This window comes from Pogoniulus pusillus, chromosome 21 (assembly GCF_015220805.1).
Source record: "Pogoniulus pusillus isolate bPogPus1 chromosome 21, bPogPus1.pri, whole genome shotgun sequence".
NCBI classification, from domain to species: domain Eukaryota; kingdom Metazoa; phylum Chordata; class Aves; order Piciformes; family Lybiidae; genus Pogoniulus; species Pogoniulus pusillus.
This window is the reverse complement of record NC_087284.1, coordinates 10,340,172-10,359,835: the sequence shown is the minus strand read 5'-3', so window position 1 is coordinate 10,359,835 and position 19,664 is coordinate 10,340,172. Positions and strand designations below refer to the sequence as shown.

Here is a 19,664-nt window from a genome sequence, read left to right as displayed (position 1 = left end):
CAACCCCCCCTGCCAGAGCAGGACCATGCAATCTAGCTCAGGTCACACAGGAATGCATCCAGATGGGTCTTGAAACTCTCCAGAGAAGGAGACTTCACAGTCTCTCTGGGGGAGCCTGTTCCAGTGCTCTCTGACCCTTACGGTAAAGAAGTTCCTCCTAGTGCTGAGGTGGAGCCTCCTGTGCTGCTGTTCCTAGTCCTGTGCCAGGGAGCAGTGAGCAGAGCCTGTTCCCCTCCTGATCCCCAGCCCGCAGGTGTTTATTACATCCCCTCTCGCTCTTCTCTTTTCCAGACTAAAAAGCCCCAGCTCCCTGTCCCTCATCAGGCAGTGCTCCAGCCCCCTGATCATCCTGGTGGCCTCGCTCTGGACCTGCCCCAGCAGATCCCTGTCCCTCTTAATCCAGCTCTCAGCTGCGGCTGTTGCTTTCGGATGGGCGGGAGCGAGGCCTGGCCGGCAGGAAGTCCGTTCTCGGCTGCGCGACGAGGCCTGCTCAGGCCTAGCCAGGGAGAGGAGCTTGGCTCTGTCTTCTGTGTGTGTATCTCCTCCTTGGCCTAAATACCTTTCTGCCTTTTGTGCTGTAATTCCTTTTGCAAGTATGATTTCTACCTAACTTCCATCTCTGTGCAAGTGCTTCCATCTGCTCCTTTGAGGGGAAATAGATCCTGTGCTCCGTCTGGAGCTGCGGCTGCACAGACCAGGACATGCTTTGATATGGTGGAGACCTCACGTTGCTCTTAAGTGCTGTGGTGGCCAAGAGGAGGTACCTGCCGACTTACTCAGGTGAATCTGCTGCTTTTCAGCCAGTGGACTGGTTGCAATGGCTTCTACCTCATTTTCTCTTCTTGATCAAGGTGGCTTAGTGCTAACACTCTAGCCCAGTTTTAAAATTCTAAGCAAGCAATAGGAACTTTGCTGAAGGTGTCCAGAGAAGGACATCAAAGCTGGTGAAGGGCCTGGAACACAAACCCTATGAGGAAAGGCTGAGGGAGCTGGGGGTGTTTAGCCTGGAGAAGAGGAGGCTTAGGGGTGACCTCATTGCTGTCTACAACTACCTGAAGGGAGGCTGTAGCCAGGTGGGGGTTGGTCTCTTCTGCCAGGCAACCAGCAATAGAACAAGGGGACATAGTCTCAAGCTGTGCTGGGGTAGGTCTAGGCTGGATGTTAGAAGGAAGTTCTTCACAGAGAGAGTGATTGGCATTGGAATGGGCTGCTGGGAAGGTGGTGGAGGCACCGTCCCTGGAGGTGTTCAAGCAAAGCCTGGATGAGGCACTTAGTGCCATGGTCTAGTTGACTGGCTAGGGCTGGGTGCTAGGTTGGACTGGATGATCCTGGAGGTCTCTTCCAACCTGGTTGATTCTATGATCATTCCTGTAACCTTCATGCCTTTCATGTGTTGCTTGTGAAGTTAAAGTTGTCTAGTAGTGGCTTTAGCTTAAGACAAAATTGTTTCTGACAAACTCTTAGGGAAATGTCAATTTCCTAGTGAGTAAATCTTACCAACTCTTCTGCCTTTCTGTCCCTCCACAAATAGTGAACTCGCCAGAACTGTTCATGTTGGCCATCCCAGTGGGAGGCCTAACAGATTAATATCCCTGGGAAAAATATTTGGGATTAGATCACCCAAGCCTCGAGTGACAGGAGCCTGTGTCAGCCTGTTTCTCAGTTGCCAGGTGCCTCGTCTCATGGTGAACCAATACTGTTTTTTCCCTTTCTTCCTAGAGGGTCAAACCCCCAAACACTTTGTAGAGTTCCCTAATGTTTACGCTGCCTTTGTAAAGTCTCCGCTCAGCAAAGGGCTTCCAAAACAGTGTTGTGATGAAAGCACCTCCAGGAATATGTGGTCTTTGGCTGATGGCAGAATTTGAGGGCAGTTCCTCAAACTCAGATGGATGATGCATGTGACAAGCAATCCCTTAACATAGTCTTGCTGTACTGCTTTTTAGATGGATGTTGTAGCTGTGGTGCTGATAGACATGGTTTAGTGTTGACCTGGGAGTACTGTGTTGGACTTCATCATATGAAAGGTCTCTTCCAGTCAAAACCATTCTATGATTTTATCGTAGGCTCTGTAATTGTAGACTAATGGAATTGCTCCAATTGGAAAAGTCTTCTCAGATCAAGTCCAAACATCAACTTACCATCACCATTAACCATATTCATAAGTGTCATGTCTACAAGGTGTTTTTTTTAACACCTCCAGGGACTTCACCTCTCTGGCCAATTTTGTCCACTCTTTCAGTAAAGAATTTTTTCCAACTATTAAACATTAACCTCCCCTGGTGCAATTTCAGGTTGTTTCCTCTTGTTCTATCACCTGATACCAGGGAGATGGGACCAACACCCACCTTGCTTCAGTCTCCTTTCATGTAGTTGTGGAGAGTAATAAGGTCTCCTCTCAGCCTCCTTTTTTCCAGGCTAAACATTCTCAGTTCTCTCAGCCATTCTTCATAAGACTTGTTTTCTAGACACTTCAGTAGCTTAACTGCCTTTCTTTGGACATGCTACATCTATTCAGTGTCCTTGTTGTCAGGGCACCAAAAGGGAACCCAGCATTTGAAGTGGTGCCTCACCAGTGCTAAGTACAGGGACATGATCATGTCTCTACTCATAATGGCCACATGTTTCTTGATACAGGCCAGGATGCTCTTGGCCTTCTTGGCCACCTGAGACCAGTGCTGGCTTATGTTTTTGCCGGGCAATTTTCCAGCTACTGTTCTTCAAGCCTGTAGTATTGCATGAGGTTGTTGTGACCCAAGTGCTGGACTTGGCACTTGACCTTGTTAAACTTCATACAGCTGACCTTGGCCCATCAATCTAGCCTGTCCAGATACATTTAGAGATTCTTCCTACCCTGAAGCAACTCCACATTCCCACCCAGTTCAGTGTCATCTGCAAATCTACTGAAGATGCACTCAATTCACTCATCCAGATCATTGATAAAGATATTAAAGAGAACTGGTCCCAGTACTGATCCTGTTAGTGACCAGGCACCAACTGAATTTGAGTCTGTTCACCACTCTCAGGCCCAGCTTCAAGGCAGTTTTTCCACCCAGTGAAGCATTTCCCACTAAGCCATGTGCAGCCAGTTTCTCCAGGAGGATGCTGTGGGAGATATCCTTTGCTAAAGTCCAGGTGAACAACATTCACAGCCTCTCCTTCATTCACTAAGCAGGTCATCTTGTTGTAGAAAGAGATCAGGTTCATCAAGTAGGACCCGCCCTTTATGAACTCGTGCTGACTGGGCCTGATCACTGAGTTGCCCTGCACATGCTGCGTAATGATGCTCAACATGACCTGCTCTGTGACTTTCCTGAGGCCAGAGTGACAGGTATGTGATTCCTTAGGTCCTCATTCTGGCCCTTCTTGTAGGTGGGCATCACAGTTGCCAATCTCCAGTCAGCTGGAACCTCCTCAGAAAGCCAAGACTTCCGGTAAATGATGGAAAGTGGGTCAGTGAGCACTTCTGCCAGCTCCCTCAGTACCCTTGGATGCACATCCTCCCATAGACTTGTGTATGTTTAAGTGGTATAGCAGGTCTCTTACCATCTCCTCTTGGATTACAGAAGCTTCATTCTGCTCCCCATCCCTATCTTCCAGCTCAGGGGCCTGGATGTCTAGCAAACAATTGGCTTTACTGCTGAAGACTGGGGAAAAGAAGGTATTGAGCACATCAGGCTTTTCCTCTTGACCATTATGTTTGCCCCAAATTCAACAAAGGACAGAGATTCTCCTCAGTCTTAATTTTGCTGCTAATATATTTGTAGAAGGATTTCCTGTTCTCTTTAACAACTGAAGCCAAATTAATTGTCAAATGGGCTCTGGCTCTTCAAATTTTCTCCCAGCACAACCTCATGACAATCTTCCTGAGTGTCCTGCCCCTTCTTCCAATGACCATAAACTCTCCTCTTATTCCTAAGTTGCAACCAAATCTCTCTATTCAGCTTTCTTTCACACTGACTCATCTTTGAGCACATGGGAACAGCTGGTTTCTGCATCTTTAAGACTTTCCTCTTGAACAGTGTTCAGAATTCCTGGATTCCTTGGTGCTTCAGGACTGCCTCCCAAGGCACTCTGTCAACCAGTTCCTGAAACAGGACAAAATTTTGGCCACTGGAAGTCCAAAGTGGCAGTTCTGTTGACCATCCCCCTCTTCTCCACCAACTGAGAACTCTACTGTGTGAGTATTAATCTGTTTTAGTATTTTAACCATTTTGCTTTCAGATGCTGTGATCAAAAGATGTGCAGGTGCCTTATAACAATGTGTACCATTTAGTGTTCATCACAGCCACAGGTCTACACAGACCTGGTCCAGGTAATCCTGAGAAGAGCCCCTTGGGATGGCAGTGTTCACCTTCTACAAGATAGGTACAATTTCCAGTGCAGCCACACAGAGGGAATATATGTCAGAACAAATTAGACTGTGAGCTTTCTGGGGTGCTGACCATGCATACAAGCAGCAGAATCCATTTGTGGGGCTTTTTGAGCATCTTCCAACTACATGATCTGTTTTATACCTTCAGAGGCTCTGGGTGACAGAGCACCAGAACAGCCTCTGTTCAGAGAGATTGTGGAGTCTCCTTCTCTGAAGAGATTCCAAACCTATCTGGATGGGATTCTGCACAACCTGCACTGAGTGAACTCCTATAGCAGGGTAGTTAGACTGGATAATCTCCTGAGATCCCTTCCAACCCTACACACTCTGGGATTCTGTGGCTGTGATGTTCTGTGGCTTTTGCATGGAAAATGAAGGAAAGGTGAACTGTATTCTTCTGTGCTTTTGTACAAAGTCCAGAGGCAGTCTGACCCTAAATGTTGATGATTCAAGTTAAAATTGTCTCCAGATGACAAGAACCATTCTTTTTCTCCCCCCCCCATCATCCCCAATACACAAATCTTCTTTTTCAAAAGTAGATTGCCTTCTGAAATCAAAAGGCTCTAATTAATATTACCATTTTATCTTCAACTGGCGCTGTTAACATCTCATATCATGCTCCAATAAATTTGCCCACAGAGATTAACAACATTTAAGGGAGAAGAAAAAAAAAAAAGAGAAGAAAACAGGAGGGAAAGTAAGCTCTCTCAATTGAAGATCAGAAAGTATTCTTCTAATTAGCCCAAGTACAGAATGGCATTAACATGGTTGTGCTACTTCTGGGAACCAGTCAGTGTCTCTATGTGGTGTTCTGCTGCACCACCTCCTAGGTGCAGAGCTAGGCTGGATGTATCTAATGCAGTGCTGTGTGCCTCCTGCAGGGAAATTCCTCCTCTAACATAGAGCACTTCTGTTCCTTGTAAAAAATACAAAGTAGAGAGAAGCCTTTGCTGAGGAATGATCATTGCTGAAGGTAGTTCAACTGCAGCAGGATGATGTAAGTGTATTGAATCCAGTCTGTTTGCAGAGAACTAGAGGCTGAAGTTTGTTTTGAACCTAATTTCGTTCCAAAAGAATTGTAGATGTCTGCTGGAGAGACAGTAAATGTAGATGAAAAAACAGCCGTGTACTGGATGCTCACTTTAGTGCTGCCAGTGAAGGCAGTGGGAGCTAGTCACACTGGCTATTTGTGTTGGATGAAATGATTTGCATAAGGGATGGGACCAGAAACATGACTCAGAATTGTGCCCTTTTAATTTTTTTTTTCTTTAAACAATGGCAAAGTTTATATCTAATAATTCAAGTTTTGTGAATGTGGTTCCATGCTTCCTGATTCCAACAGGGACTTGAAATAGAAATGCCAAACACAGTATGCAGGGCATGATGGATCACCATGTATGCATAGGAATAAAAGGGTTGTCATTGGAAGTAATTTTGCGTTGAATTACACAATGTGTAATCCAATTGAAATCAGCAGAACGGCACAAGGTGTAATGTAGTGTGCAAAACGTGATCCATTGCATGCAATTTCAACAACAGGGATACTGTGCCACTCATCTAAGTAATGTGCTAAAATTGAATTTGTGAAAGGTAGAGGGGGAAGAATTGTGAAGAATGGATGCATTTTATAATTGGGAAATACTCTCTCAGAAGGTGACTGAATAGATATTTTTAAGGCTAACATATTATGCTTGGAAATTGTTTGCTTCGTAATGGTGCTGTTGGACCCTGGAAATTCAGCAAGTTCCCTCACTGGAATAGTATGGGACCAGCCAAGCCTTCTAGCCAGTGAGCACTCAGTATCCATTTTCCCTATTGATGTTTGTCACATTATCTAATAGCATTCCTAAATGATCTCCACCATCATCAGTAAATCTTTTTCTCGTGCCTTCGATCAACTGTGTTTCCCTAGGTCTCATGTTGGCATCCCTTGGCATAGTGCCCTCTGTTTCCTGCAGGAAAAAAAAAAAGAAAGGAAAAAAAACCCAACTAAAAACATTCCTATGTTATACCTTTGCTTCAACACCAGCAAATATGGTGTGTTCCAGGAGCAGTGTGGCAGTGGAGAAGCGGGTGCTGTGATTTTGGTCTGAGCTGCTCAGGGTCAGAAATGGCCTCTTTGCCAGTGTCCTGTCAAAGCTGGCAAGTCAGTTTATTGAAAGCTTGCAATATAAACATGAAGCACAGTTATGTGGTTTCCTTGTTAGCTACAGTCTCAACCGAGGATAAGCAAAAGGACATGTGATACCTTTAAAACTTTTTAAACACTGAGAGGTAGCCTCGTGATGGTAGCCTTGTGTTTGAAAGCCGTTTTCAAGATGCAGTCTACTGTCCAGTCACTTGCTTAATGCTCTTCAGTTCGAGGCTGTCATTAAAGGGTAATTGTACACTGAATGTTGTCTGTGGTACATGTCAAAATTTGAAGTTCTACCTAAAACACTCTACTTCCCTTCCCTATGTATTTATGGATTATCTGGAATAACTTTGTGCCTCCCAGGAATCTCATTTTAGATCTACAGCTGAAATAAAATAGATATTATTTATCTATAATTATAATATGGCTTATAATGTTAGATGTAATCTAATGTAGTAATAATGTGCCTTAACAGAGGCGTTCAGCTTCTATATCATAGAAATACTCAAGTTGGAAAAGACCCTCAGGATCACCAAGTTCAACCAATATCCCTACTCTACAAGGGGCACCCTAAACCATATCTCTAAGAATCACTTCCAGACAACTTTTAAACACATCCAGGGTTGGTGATTCCACCTCCCTGGTCAGTCCATTCCAACGCCTGACCACTCTTGCTGGGAAAAAAGTGTTTCCTAATATCCAGTTTAAACCTACCCAGTTGCAGCTTGAGACCATTCCTACTTGTTCTATCACTATTTACCTGTGAGAAGAGACCAGCACCAACCTCTCTACAATGTCCTTTCAGGTAGCTGTAGACAGCGATGAAGTCTCCCCCCAGCCTAGTCTTTTTCAAACTAACCATCCCCAGCTCCTTCAGTCACTCTTATCCTAAACTCAAATTCTCTGGAAAAAAACTTTGGCATAGCCTTAAAACTGTAACAACCATGAAAAGAGGTGAGCACCAGTCACAAACTCCATTATGCCATAAGAAAGAGTGAATAAGTGAACTAGTAGAAAATGCAGAAGATGGGACCTTTCTCTGCCCTTTCTCCTGATCACAAATCTTAGCTCTTGTTGGCCTCTGAGAGAGGATTTGGGCCTGACCCCAGGATACTGGCTCATGTGATTGCATACTCTTCTCATAAAGAAACTGGGAAACGTGCTGTCACTAAACTTTAGGTATGGGCTACTCCAATACTCTTCCTGTGTAAGTATTGCTAGGGAAATAAGTTAAATTTTGTTGAATTGAGACAGTGAGTATTTACCATGATGTTTACTATCAGGCTACTGTAATAAATGCTTTCAGACAGCTTTGTGGAAAGGAGGACTACATTTTTTTTTCCATTCTCAGATGCATCACTGTGTTTCAAAACCACTTTGGGTCAAAATGCTGTCAGACTGGAATTTCATCTCTCTAAGATGCCTCTCTTTTATTCTATCTTATAAAAAGGCTTTTATGAGTTGCTTTAGTAGTGCCCTAGTGATGTTCTACTAAGTTACTGGTAGACACATGTTGACTATGCTGCTGCCTGAAATGACAGAGATCTTACTTAGTAAGGAAAGTTTGCTCAGACCATAATCTGCATTCTGGCTCATGCCAATATAGTTTCTTTTATCCCTAAAATCCAGCTTCACTCTGAAAACAAACATCACAGAATCACAGGATGGTAGAGGCTGGAAGAGGCTTAGTCCAACTTTTTGGCTTCAGCACCATGTCATCAGAGGAGGTTTTCCAGGATTGCATCCAGCTGGGTTTTGAATCTCTCCAGAGAGGAAAACTCCATAACATTTCTGGGCAGTCTGGTCCAGTGCTCTGACATCATCAAATAAAAAAAATTCTTCCTTATCACAGAACTTTTGAAGTTGGAAGGGACCTCCAGAGATCATTGAGTTCAACCTCCCTACCAAGGCAGGATCCCCTAGGGTAGTTCATGCAGGAATGAATTCAAGTGGGTTTTGAAAGTCTCTAGAGAAGGAGACTCCACAACCTCTCTGGGCAGCCTGTTCCAGTGCTCTGTCACCCTCACTGTAAAGAAGTTTCTCCTCATGTTGAGATAAAACATTCTGTGTTCCAGTTCATATCTATTGGTCCTTTTCTTATTGCTGCTGACCACTGGGAACTCTGATGTGTTTGTTTGTACCCATTGCCCCTTTTCCTAACACTGCTCACCTCTGAAAGAACTCTGACCTCATCTCCTTGATGCTTACCATTTAGATATCGATAAGATCTCAACAAATGCTTATTCAAGCTTTTAGTAAGAAGTCATCTGCACATTAATTATTCCTTCATGTTCACACTGGCCAGGAAGGTACTTAACACACCCAACTGTTTTGTCTGTTCTTTCATTAAACTAAAAATTAGATCAATAGCACAGTATGAATGGAATAATTGCCTGTCCTTGAAATTCTGTGTTGTACCCTTGCTGTGATATTGGTACAGGCTCTTTGTGGAGGAGAGGGCATTACAGTTTAGTCATGCCATGTCTGTGGTATTCTCAGGACATAGGCTGTGTAATTGACTACAGACATCTTAGCTTAAAAGCCATCTTAGAGTTTCATCCAGCCCTAGTAATATGTGCGCAGTCCCGTGGGCTGCGTCCAAGGATTATGCTAATTTTATTAGCAACTTCTCTTGCTTTAATTAAAGTGTATAAATTCCCACCTGGTCACTGTTGTGCCAACACCCTTCTTTCCATCTTTATTTGAATTCGTAGGTAATCTGTGGGTTTGCACTTCAATTACGATTTCCTGAGTTATCCATTGTGTTATCCACAGGAAATAACACAGCTTTGAGGGGTGAAGAGGCTTTCAAATTGAGTTAACAGATCTGAGTGAACCTCTGGATCAAAGTAAACACCTAAGTCTGTAAAGTTGGCCAAGTCTTTGTGGGAACAGATATCCAAAGTAACTTATTGTCTGAAGGTACCAACTATGCACTGCTGTTCAAAATACCTGCAAGCGAGCTCTGTATTAACATTTACTTTAGAGTGTTTATAGCATGAAGCAAAGCAATGTGAATTCCTTAGTGGACTGTTAATTTACATGTTCTACACTTTCAAATCTTTCCAAAAGCAAATGTGAAATGATTAGTAATCTCTTCACATGCTCACAAAATGTTATTAGCAAAATGCCTTGGGCAATGCATTATGTTGACTAAAACTGATAATTTTGTACTGTTAAGACTCAAGTAGCTCTCCTTGCCCCCAACAAATCTTGTGACTTGCCTAGATTTCCTGCTCACATCAGTTCTCAAGGGGTATGTTGAGTTGAGAGGGAGAAGACCAAAAAAATCTACCAAATCCCACGAAAATCAGTGATCTAAGGCTTGTAATGATATTCACTGTTCAGAAAGCCTCACTGAAGGTCTTCTGTGGACTCCTGCAGTTTGAAATGATCAATTGTGTTGGGCTGAAATTGCCCCCAAAGCAAAATCACCAGACCAGCTTGGAAGGTTTGGAAGCAAAACGAAGCTGTATTTACAAAACAGGCTAAAATCTAAAAGCATAAAATACAATTACAGAATCACAGAGCTTTAGAGGTTGGAAGGGACCTCCAGAAATCATCAAGTCCAACACCCCTGCCAAGGCAGGATCCCTTAGGATAGCTTGCACGGGAATGCATCCAGGCAGGTTTTGAAAGTCGCCAGAGAAGGAGACTCTGTAAGCTCTCTGGGCAGCCTGTTCCAGTGCGCTGTCACCCTCACTGTAAAGCAGTTTCTCCTCATGTTGAGGTGAAACCTTCTATGTTCCAGGCTCAAGGCCTCATCTAACTTCCAGGGAGGGAGCATCTGCAACTGCCCTGGGCAATCTGTTCCACTATCTCACCACCCTCACTGGAAAGAAACATCTAATTTAATTCTCCCTTCTTCCACTTTAAACCCATTATCTCTCATCCTGCCATTACAAGACCTTGTAAATGGTCCCTCCTCAGCCCTCCTATAGGCCCCCTTCAGATACTGGAAGGCCACTGTAAGATCTTCTTGAAGCCTTCTCTTCTCCAGGCTGAAGAACCCTAACTCTTGTAGCCCATCTTTGTGGCCGTCCTCTGGACTTGTTCCAACATTTTGATGACCACCTTGTCTTGGGGGCTCCAGAACTGCACACAGTACTCCAGGTGGGGTCTGATGAGAGCAGAGTAAAGGGGAAGAATCTCCTCCCTTGCCCTGCTGCCCATGCTTCTCTTTATGCAGCCCAGGACACAGCTGGCTGTCTGGATTGTGTGTACACACTGCCGTCTCATGTTGAGCTTTTCATCAACTGGGAATCTCAGGTCCTTTTCCTCAGGGCTGCTCTCTAGCCATTTGCTGCCCAGCCTGGATTTGTGCTTGGGATTGCACTGAACCAGGGGCAAGACCTTACACTTGGCCTTGTTGAATTTCATGAGTTTAGCCTAGGCCCACCTCTCCAGCCTGTCCAAGTCCCTCTGGATGGCATCTCTTCCCTCTAGTAAGTCAACTGTGCCACACAGCTTGCTGTCATCTGTAAACTTGCTGGGGGTGCAGGCAATTCCTCTGTCTGTGTTGCTGACAAAGATGTTAAGCAGCACTGGCCCCTGAGGGACGCCCCTTCTTTTTCTTTTCCAGAGTATGGTTTGTAGGAGGACACCTAGGCAGAGTCCAATCTGCCATAGAAGCTATTCTTCTTAATGCCCAAAAAATACATTTTCAGTTTACCCACCCGTTGCATATTTGTACACATTGGTCAGATCTCCTCTCAGTCTCTTCCAGACTAAGCAGCCCCAGGTTTCTGTGTCTCTCAATGTACAAAATATATTTACAATTATTTACAACTCAGAAATAACAGAAAATCAGAAAAACTTCACTGCTATCTACTTAGCCATAAACAAGAGTCTCAGCCAAGGTCAGCGAAGCCATGCAAAGGCACTAGCCAGCAGCCAGAGTGAAGAAGAGAACAGGAAGAGCAGTTTGCCCAGCAAATTATACACTAAACTAGCAAGCAGATGGAACAATATAGATGTGTTTATTATTGTTCTTTTGCATTCCATTTCCTATTTTATTTACTTTTTGCCATTCTTTCTCACCAGCATCATTGGACTGTTCCTATTTCTTGCTTGTAATTTAGAACCAGGCTAGAGTATTACTTTTAAACCACCACACCTATTATCTGTGAATTCACTGTGAGGAGGTGATTCTGGCATTTACCACTCATTCTATCTAAGTAGGCTTTAAAATACATTAATTGCTCTAGAGGAATAGAACTTGGTGGTTCTTTGTGTGTCTACTTAACTTTCTATGCGAGGTTCTGGCAGAGCCAAAGCCCTGGATGAAATATCTCATACTCCTCAAAGAGGGGTTGAGGTTCTTCCTTTTACTTATTTTCTTTTCCAGAGGACCAAACAGCAAACTGTTTAGTGGCATTTGTCAATGTATCTCTTTTTTTTTTTTTTTTGGGGGGGGGGGGGGGGGATAATGGTTTCCATGCCTCACAGACCCAAATTTAACATGACACTTCCTCCTAAACGCCAATTATTCTGTCCAGAAGAGTTGCCCGAAAGTCTGCTGCTTGCAAGTTTCACACCAGACCCACAGGATATAAAAGCACATGGGGTATTAAAATGCAATAAAAGCCCTTGTGCTATCCAGGCTGTTCTAAAAGACCAAAAAGCCTGTGCGCTAGCAGCGTCTTGCCTGTGCCGTTGCGACGCCCTCTCCAGAAATTTACATTTCCAGCCATGAAGTAATTGAATAAAGAAATGCATCACCATTTTCCTTCGGAGCACATGGGTGAATGATTTTGCCAACGTGGGAAGGGGTGTTCATATAACACTGCGGCGCTTTGTGCTAGAGAAAAACAATTACAGTGAATAAGGTAGAATGGCTCTGTTATTGCAGTACATAAGACTTTGATTACATGCTGCCAAGATTCATACCAGCCTAGTAGTTGTTGACAGATAAAGTAACAAAAATGAAACTCATTTATTTTTTCTTTATTGAGACCTCAAGGTAAAGCAAATTTTCAGTTCTTGTACTTACTACATTGAAGGAACAGAGACTGACAGTCAAAATGTGCCAGTCCAGAAATATAAATTAAACCTAGTTTCATATCAAAGTTTCATTTAGTCTCTGAGACGGAGCTGCTGCTTGGATTATTTTTGATCCTAAACCAAATGCACCGTAGAACACTACAGTGTGTCTCAGAGGAATTAATTCCTTAGTTATGTTTAACTCTTATGTATTTGCAGGAATATAGAACTTATATCTATTCAAGCAAATCTAAAATTTGCTATGGCCTTAATTATTTTCCTTTTTCTCTGTTTAGTAATAATTTGCTGTGTACAAACCAACGGGAGGGTGGTTACAAGAGGATGCTGAGCTTTTGCTGAAGGAAAGATGAATTTTGAGGGAAAAAAGCCCTCCCTTTCCCCTCGTGTAAAGAAAATTATTTTGGCTTTTACTGAGAGTTCCTCCAGGCAGTAAAGATGCTGCATTATTCTTTGATAAGTCTAACAAATTACCTTTTTTTGGGGGGTAAACTTGATTAGTTTCCAAAGAGCAGCTAAAACTAGCTGTTGAAATGGAAAGAAAGTGCTAAAGTGAGTGGTTTTATCCCGTCAGAATCTTGGATTAGTTACCAAGCCCAAATGAATATATTTGCTGTTGAGATTAATGAAGCAGCATTCTAGATTGTCCTCTGCAATTAAACGCTTTTCTAATTGGATAGAGTACCCAAAGAGCATCAGGCATTGAAACCTCAGTGATGAAACTTAAAACTGTTGGAATCGGAGGGGTCAGCTGTAAACCACCACTTCCTCTGCAGCATGGCTACATTTGTAAAACACGCTTCAAGCACACTTTGGTTTGTGCTGGGGATGCTGGATGATGAGTATTTTACTTTTTCTTTATCTTCCCATCATCTAAATTTGAGAATTTTTCTCATTAATTCCTGAGCAAAAGCAACATGAAGTACACTTGTTTCCCAAATTACCTTTTCCGACCTTTTGCAAGATGATAATTGCAGTCCTGGTAGGCTTAGAAGACTTGTTTAAAAAAAAAAAAGTATATAAGCTTATAAAGTTATAAAGTGCCCCTCTGCTTGCTGGTGTCGATTTCAAAATTAACATTTTGGTTCATGTGCTTCTAATAATCGCTGACCCTTACTTCATGTGCTTTCCACAGGAAATGAATACAGCAGAAATTACTTTGACCCATTGATGGATGAGGAAATAAACCCAAGGCAGTGTGGGATGGAGGTCAGTGAAGAAGGTGAGGCAGAATTAAGTATGTAATTTTGGTGTCAGAATATTCTTTTCCATTCATGAAAATGAGGTGACAAAGATCACATGCGCCCTTCTGCTTAAATATTGAGCTTTACAATTTAAATTGTAAGCCTTATCCACTCAGGACACGATAGGCAATGTACAGAGTCTTTGATCAAGGACCGGGAGTTAATGGATGGGTAAAAATGAGGTGGTGTTGTATTCACTTTGCTGCCATAGCATGCTTTGAGAACTTTGTTTACACCATTTTCTCTTTAATTAATGAGCTTAGTCCAGAACTGAGTACAAAGCTGTAGCTTTGTAGCCGTTGAAGGCTCATTGGGAAATTCCAATGAGAAAAAGACTTCCCTCAAAGTTCAGTGCAGAATCTGACTGAGCAGAGTATTGGTTGTAAAAGAATAATGAAGTCTCATTCATTGGTTTAATTGATATAAAAAGCCAATGTATAAACAATTTTGTTCCTTTTGGCTTTTGGGCATTGTCTCTGCTGTTTTTTCGCCCTTCTCTAACTCCTCTACTAACCTTGACTGACCAGATAACACAGGACATCCTGCTGCTTTTCTATCTGGGGAGAGAGAAGGAGGCTTTGGCCCCTTCTGGGCTTTCTTTGTCTGGGGAGGGGCAAGATTGGATTTCTGTGTTTATTCCAAATTGTATATAATTGTAAATACATGCAAATATATTGAATGTGTATGCTTGTACAGTTAGCTTTGCTGTAAAATAGAGCTGTATCTCTCCCCCCAAGCTGTCTGAGCAGGTCTGGTAAATTTTAATTAGGAGGGTGATTTTGTAAACCCACCACAACCTTTCTTGCAGTCCTGCTCCCAAAGTCCATTTTAGGAGAGCAGGTATTTTCACACAGAGAATCACACAGAATGGCAGGAGTCAAAAGGGACATCTGAAAGTTGTCCACAGCTCCACAGTGTTTCTGACCATGCTGGTTCAGTGCTTTGTCACCCTCAAAAGAAAGCAGTTTTCCCTCATGTTCTGGTGGAATTTCCTGTGTCCCAGTTAGTGCCTGTTGCCCCTTGTCCTGTTGCTGGGCACCCCTAAAAAGAATCTGGCTCCCTCCTCTTGACTCCCACCCTTTAGATGTTGGTAAGCAGTGATACACAGTCTTGTCTCAGTCTACCTCAGGCTACGTAGCCCCACGTTTCTCAGTCTTTCATCGTGCTTCAATACCTTCATCATCTCTCTAGCCTCTGCTGCATTCTCAGCAGTAGCTCCTTGTCTCTCCTGAACAAGAGAGCCCAGGACGGGTCACAGTACTCCAGATGTGGCCTCACCAAAGCACAATAGAGAGAGAGGAGAACCTCCCTAAACTCTTCTTAATGCACCCAGTAATATACATATTAATACAGATATAAATACACATGTGTGTGTACATATATAACAGATAATTATTTTTTTCTGAGCGTTTATTACTGAGTTGGATGTGTGTTTGCATAATAGAAGGAAAGTTCAGAATCTGTAGAAGTTTCCAGCATACAAGGACACTTTTTAAAAGTTTTGGGTTTTTTTTTTACAGTAGCCAAAATGTTTAGCTTTGCTTTCTGTAGGCATTAGCAAGGAGTGGGAGGGTGTGACTCTGCAGAGCTGGGAGAACAGAAGTTATGCATAGGTATGAGAGAGATTAACTAGGAGGTATTGTCTAGTAGAGGAAATTCTCCTTCCCTGTCATGGCTTTTAGATAAAAAAGGGTGGGAACGGGCCTGCCTGAATTTGCATGGACTTACCTAAGAACATCATCGTGGTAATGAAGTGCTTAGCTAGGCACTGAATGCTTTGGCCCGGGCCCTGCTGTTGAGCACTAATGACCAGATAACACGCGAGACCCAGCTCTCCTGTGTTCTCATGGGAGTCTTGTGCTGCTTTAAACCATGTGCTTATTTGTACTTGCAGAGATTCTCTATCCATGCAGTTGTGGTCAAATCTAAAAAACCTTGTTTACTACACAGGTCTCAAAGTCGGTCACTTCTGAAAGCCACAAGAAACTCCGAGCAGAGGTTTAAAACTTCTAAGGCAAAAACTTCTGTGACTGAAAAAAACTTGGCTCTAATGCATGCCAGTAACTTGAATTTTGGTATACTGGTGAAAAAAACTCCAAGTTCATCGAGGCTGAATCACATCTAACCTCTACAGTTTCCCCAAATCATTGCATAAGACAGCAATGTAAAACCTTGGGAGTCAACTTCTGGCTCAGAAGTTTTAAATGAGAGATTTTTTTTTCCCCTGGTAATACTGCCTTGGTTCATCTCATGAATAGGCTTCATGAGTCATAATCTGCTTCATAATCAGAGAATGAAAAGTGGATTAGACTTCTATAACCCTGCTTGTGTGCCTAAAAGCATGTAGGAATAGAGTGGTGACATAAAGGATACATGGAAGTACAGTTTTTACAAGGAGAAAGCATTCTCTTGCTTGCGTTAAAGAAGCTGAGTGATACACAGTTAACCTTAAATGTTCAGAGGGTTTTGGTTTGGTTGGGTTTAGGTTTTGTTTGTTTGTGTTTTGTGTTTTTTTATTCAGTTTGTTTATTGTGGTTGATTGTTTGTTTGTTTTGGGTTTTGTTTAATTTGTTTGTTTTAATTTGAAACAGGTTAAAGCACTGAGAAAGTATATCCAGTTCTAGGATGGGAGTGGAGAGGTGGTTTTAGGCTTCTATGTGTCAGGCTAGACCTGAGATGAGTGTGTGAACAGCTGTTCTTTTGGTGTTTCTCTTTTCCTCCCCAGTAAAAATGTCACTCTTAGGTTGGGGTAACACTTGGCTATTTAAAGGTGTTTTAGCAAGGTACTGGGCTCAGTTTGGTTGTATTGTCATCTGAAGAGCAGTTTTAATACTTTGTGAACACCTTTGCCCAGGACTAAGCCTTCCACCTTGAAGGTATTCAAAAGCTGTCTGATCAAGGTCCTGGGATTCTTGGCTCTAGGTGATCCCACTTGAGCAAGGAGGCTGGACCTAGTGGTCTGCAGAGGTCTCTTCGCATCTCAACCGTCCTGATTTAGCGATACTTACATACCATTGTATGTTTTCCTTGTGGAACTGTAAAATAAGTGGAATCACATTTTTTATGTAGTGGACAAAGCTAGAAGGACATTCAGAACTGAAATCTGGTCCTGCATGGTCATCATCTGATGTGGAACTGTAGCCCCTTACCTTCTCTTTCCAGCTAGCAACTTGTCACTGACAAGTGATAGATGCGAAATAAGATGAAGAAATCAGGGCAAACTTTAAAGTTACACTCTTCTTATGTCTTAAGCAAGCTGGGCCCAAAGCCCAAAGAGAATAGCTGGTGAGAAGCATATCTCAGTCACTAACTCTATTATACAAAGTTAAATATAATTTTAATGTGTTTATCATATGGGATTCTTTAATAGGTTGTTCTGTGAAAATTAAGATATTGGCAATTATCTTTCCTACATTTGATAAATTAAATTTGTTCTGGAAAGTTGTCTGAGTTGATAATGCCCTGAGAACAAACCCCACGCCACTATGGATTTGCTTCCACCCCCCTCACACCTCTCTAAGGGAGTGTTTCAATGTTACATGCAAAAAGAAATGTAAGTCACAGAATCAAAGAAGGTTAAAGGCTGCAACGGACCTCAAAAGATCATCCAGTTCAACCCCCTGCAAAGCAGGTTCACCTATACCAGATCACACAGGAAAGTGTCCAGACGGATCTTGAATATCTCCATAAAGGGAGACTCCACAACACCCCTGGGCAGCCTGTTCCAGTGTTCTGCCACCCTCCCAGGAAAAATTTCCTCCTCACGTTTACATGGCACTTCCTATGCCTCAGCTTCCACTCATTGCTCCTTGTCCTGTCATTGGGCATCACCAAGCAGAGCCTGGCTCCATCCTCTTGGCACTCACCCTTTACATATTTATAAACATTGATGAGATCACCTCTCAGTCTCTTCCTTTCCAAGCAGTGGAGCTCCAGCTCCCTCAGTCTCTCCTCGTAAGGAAGATTTTACATTTCTTTAGCTACTTTTGTGACTCTACTCTGGACTATTTCAAGCAGTTCCCTAAGGTCCTTCTTGCACTGAGGGGCCCATAACTGGATACAGTATTCCAGGTGCAGCCTCACCTCAAGGATTTTGTAGCTGCAGAACAGGTTTGCAGAAATGTCCAGCTTTGAATCCTCAGCATGACTGAAAAGCTTGGCTCTGAAATTTGTAGCTTTACTTCAATTTACTTGCCTCATATGCACTATTTTGGTCTTCCAACTGTCTGTCTTCAGGGACAACTTAAAGAAGCCAGAGTATGGGAGATCTGGAGAAAAGACTGCCTCAACTGGTAATTTCTCCCTTGCATATAGACAATTGAAGGGCTTTTAGGTCTCTTGGAAAAAGGGATATGTGTGTATGTGTTGCTTCTTGTATGTGTTGCTTCTTCTTAAAAGTTGCAGGTATTATTGGGAATGTGGATAATTCAACAGCCATTCAGAATATCCTGTATTGACAACTCATACTTCACAGGATCACAGGATGTTAGGGGTTGGAAGGGACCTCTGGAGATCATCAAGTCCTACCCCCCTGCCAGAGCAGGATCATACAGTCTAGCTCAGGTCACACAGGAATGCATCCAGATGGACCTTAAAAGTCTCCAGAGGAGACTCCACAACCTCTCTGGGCAGCCTGTTCCAGTGATCCATGTCCTTTATAGTAAAGAAGTTCCTCCTCACAGTAATGTGTCAGTATTATGGAAAATAGAGTAAAATTTCTAAGATCCAAAATCGTATTAGAAAAGACATTAGGTGTTTTGAAATCTATTAAGAGGTGACATATAAGTCCCCTGTCAGTTTGGATATAAATAATAATTTCAATTAGTCTATTAACAGAATTAGTAAACCAGTTCCAGTCAGTTCAAGATGCAATATTGTTCACCATTTAGAAGTATATGATTTTGTGTGATTTATTTTAAACTCTATCATAACTTAGAAAATGATCATAGAATCAACCAGGTTGGAAGAGACCTCCAAGATCATCCTGTCTAACCTATCACCCAGCCCTATCCAGTCAACTAGACCATGATGGTCATCTCTTCTATGAAATTAGCACTCAAAACCATTTGTAACTCTCAAATGGTTTCTTAACCTTTGTAGTTTTATATATTTATTTATATGTTAAAGTGGTACCTCCTGAAATACTACTGAAGAAACAGATGTTTCATTGTTGGCTTTTGTTTTGATCTGTTTTTAAGATTCTGTGTTAACTGATGAGGAAATCCTGTACAGTGAACTGATGAAGATCCTAGATGAAGAAGACCAAATGCTGAACTTCCAAGGTAAATCATAAAATCATTTGTATAAAGAAAAATAAAACTCTTCACAGTCTGGATGCAGGGAGGGGAGTGAGTAATCCATCCACTTGAACCGTATGAGGTTCCTTGTTACAGTTTTGTTATACACAGAACCTACTCTGTCAAAGAGACAGTCAGGCAGTTGCCTACAGCACTGTAGCTCCTTGAGCTGCAATGTATTTTACAACTCTTTAGTCTGTAAGCAACTTTGTTCTAGAAAAGGCAAACATTTCTGTTTGCCTGGGGTTGCAAAACATCCCTTAAAATGGCACTGATCATATTAGCAACATCTTTCGAAGACATTTTGTCTCATTTTGAATGCAAGGGAAAGAAAGTACAACTGTCATGGCTAAACTCAGGCAGTTAGTTTAAGCAAAATAATTTAACAAATGATTAGTGAGCTCTCTACTGTTGCATGTAAAGCTCCACCATGTCCTGGGCTGCATCTACCCCTTTACTCTTGTGAGGCCCCATCTGGAGTACTGTGTGCAGTTCTGGAACCCCCAACACAAGAAGGACACTGAACTATTGGAGCGAGTCCAGAAGAGGGACACAAAGATGATCAGAGGGCTGGAGCAGCTCTGCTATGAGGATAGGCTACAAGAGTCAGGGCTTTC

General features: G+C 42.6%; 1 protein-coding gene across 16 annotated transcripts in view; it reads left to right on the top strand.

Annotated features, from left to right (window-relative positions):
• The window catches only part of LOC135184794 (uncharacterized), a 616,367-nt gene that overhangs the window by 218,200 nt on the left and 378,503 nt on the right, over positions 1-19,664 (top strand). For 15 of the 16 annotated variants that reach the window (XM_064160870.1, XM_064160872.1, XM_064160881.1 and 12 more), the window contains 2 exons: positions 13,642-13,728; positions 18,949-19,032. In XM_064160870.1, the coding sequence (XP_064016940.1) occupies positions 13,642-13,728; positions 18,949-19,032 (171 nt within the window). The remainder of the gene's footprint in view (positions 1-13,641; positions 13,729-18,948; positions 19,033-19,664) is intronic. The other variant, XM_064160878.1, reaches the window with a different exon arrangement.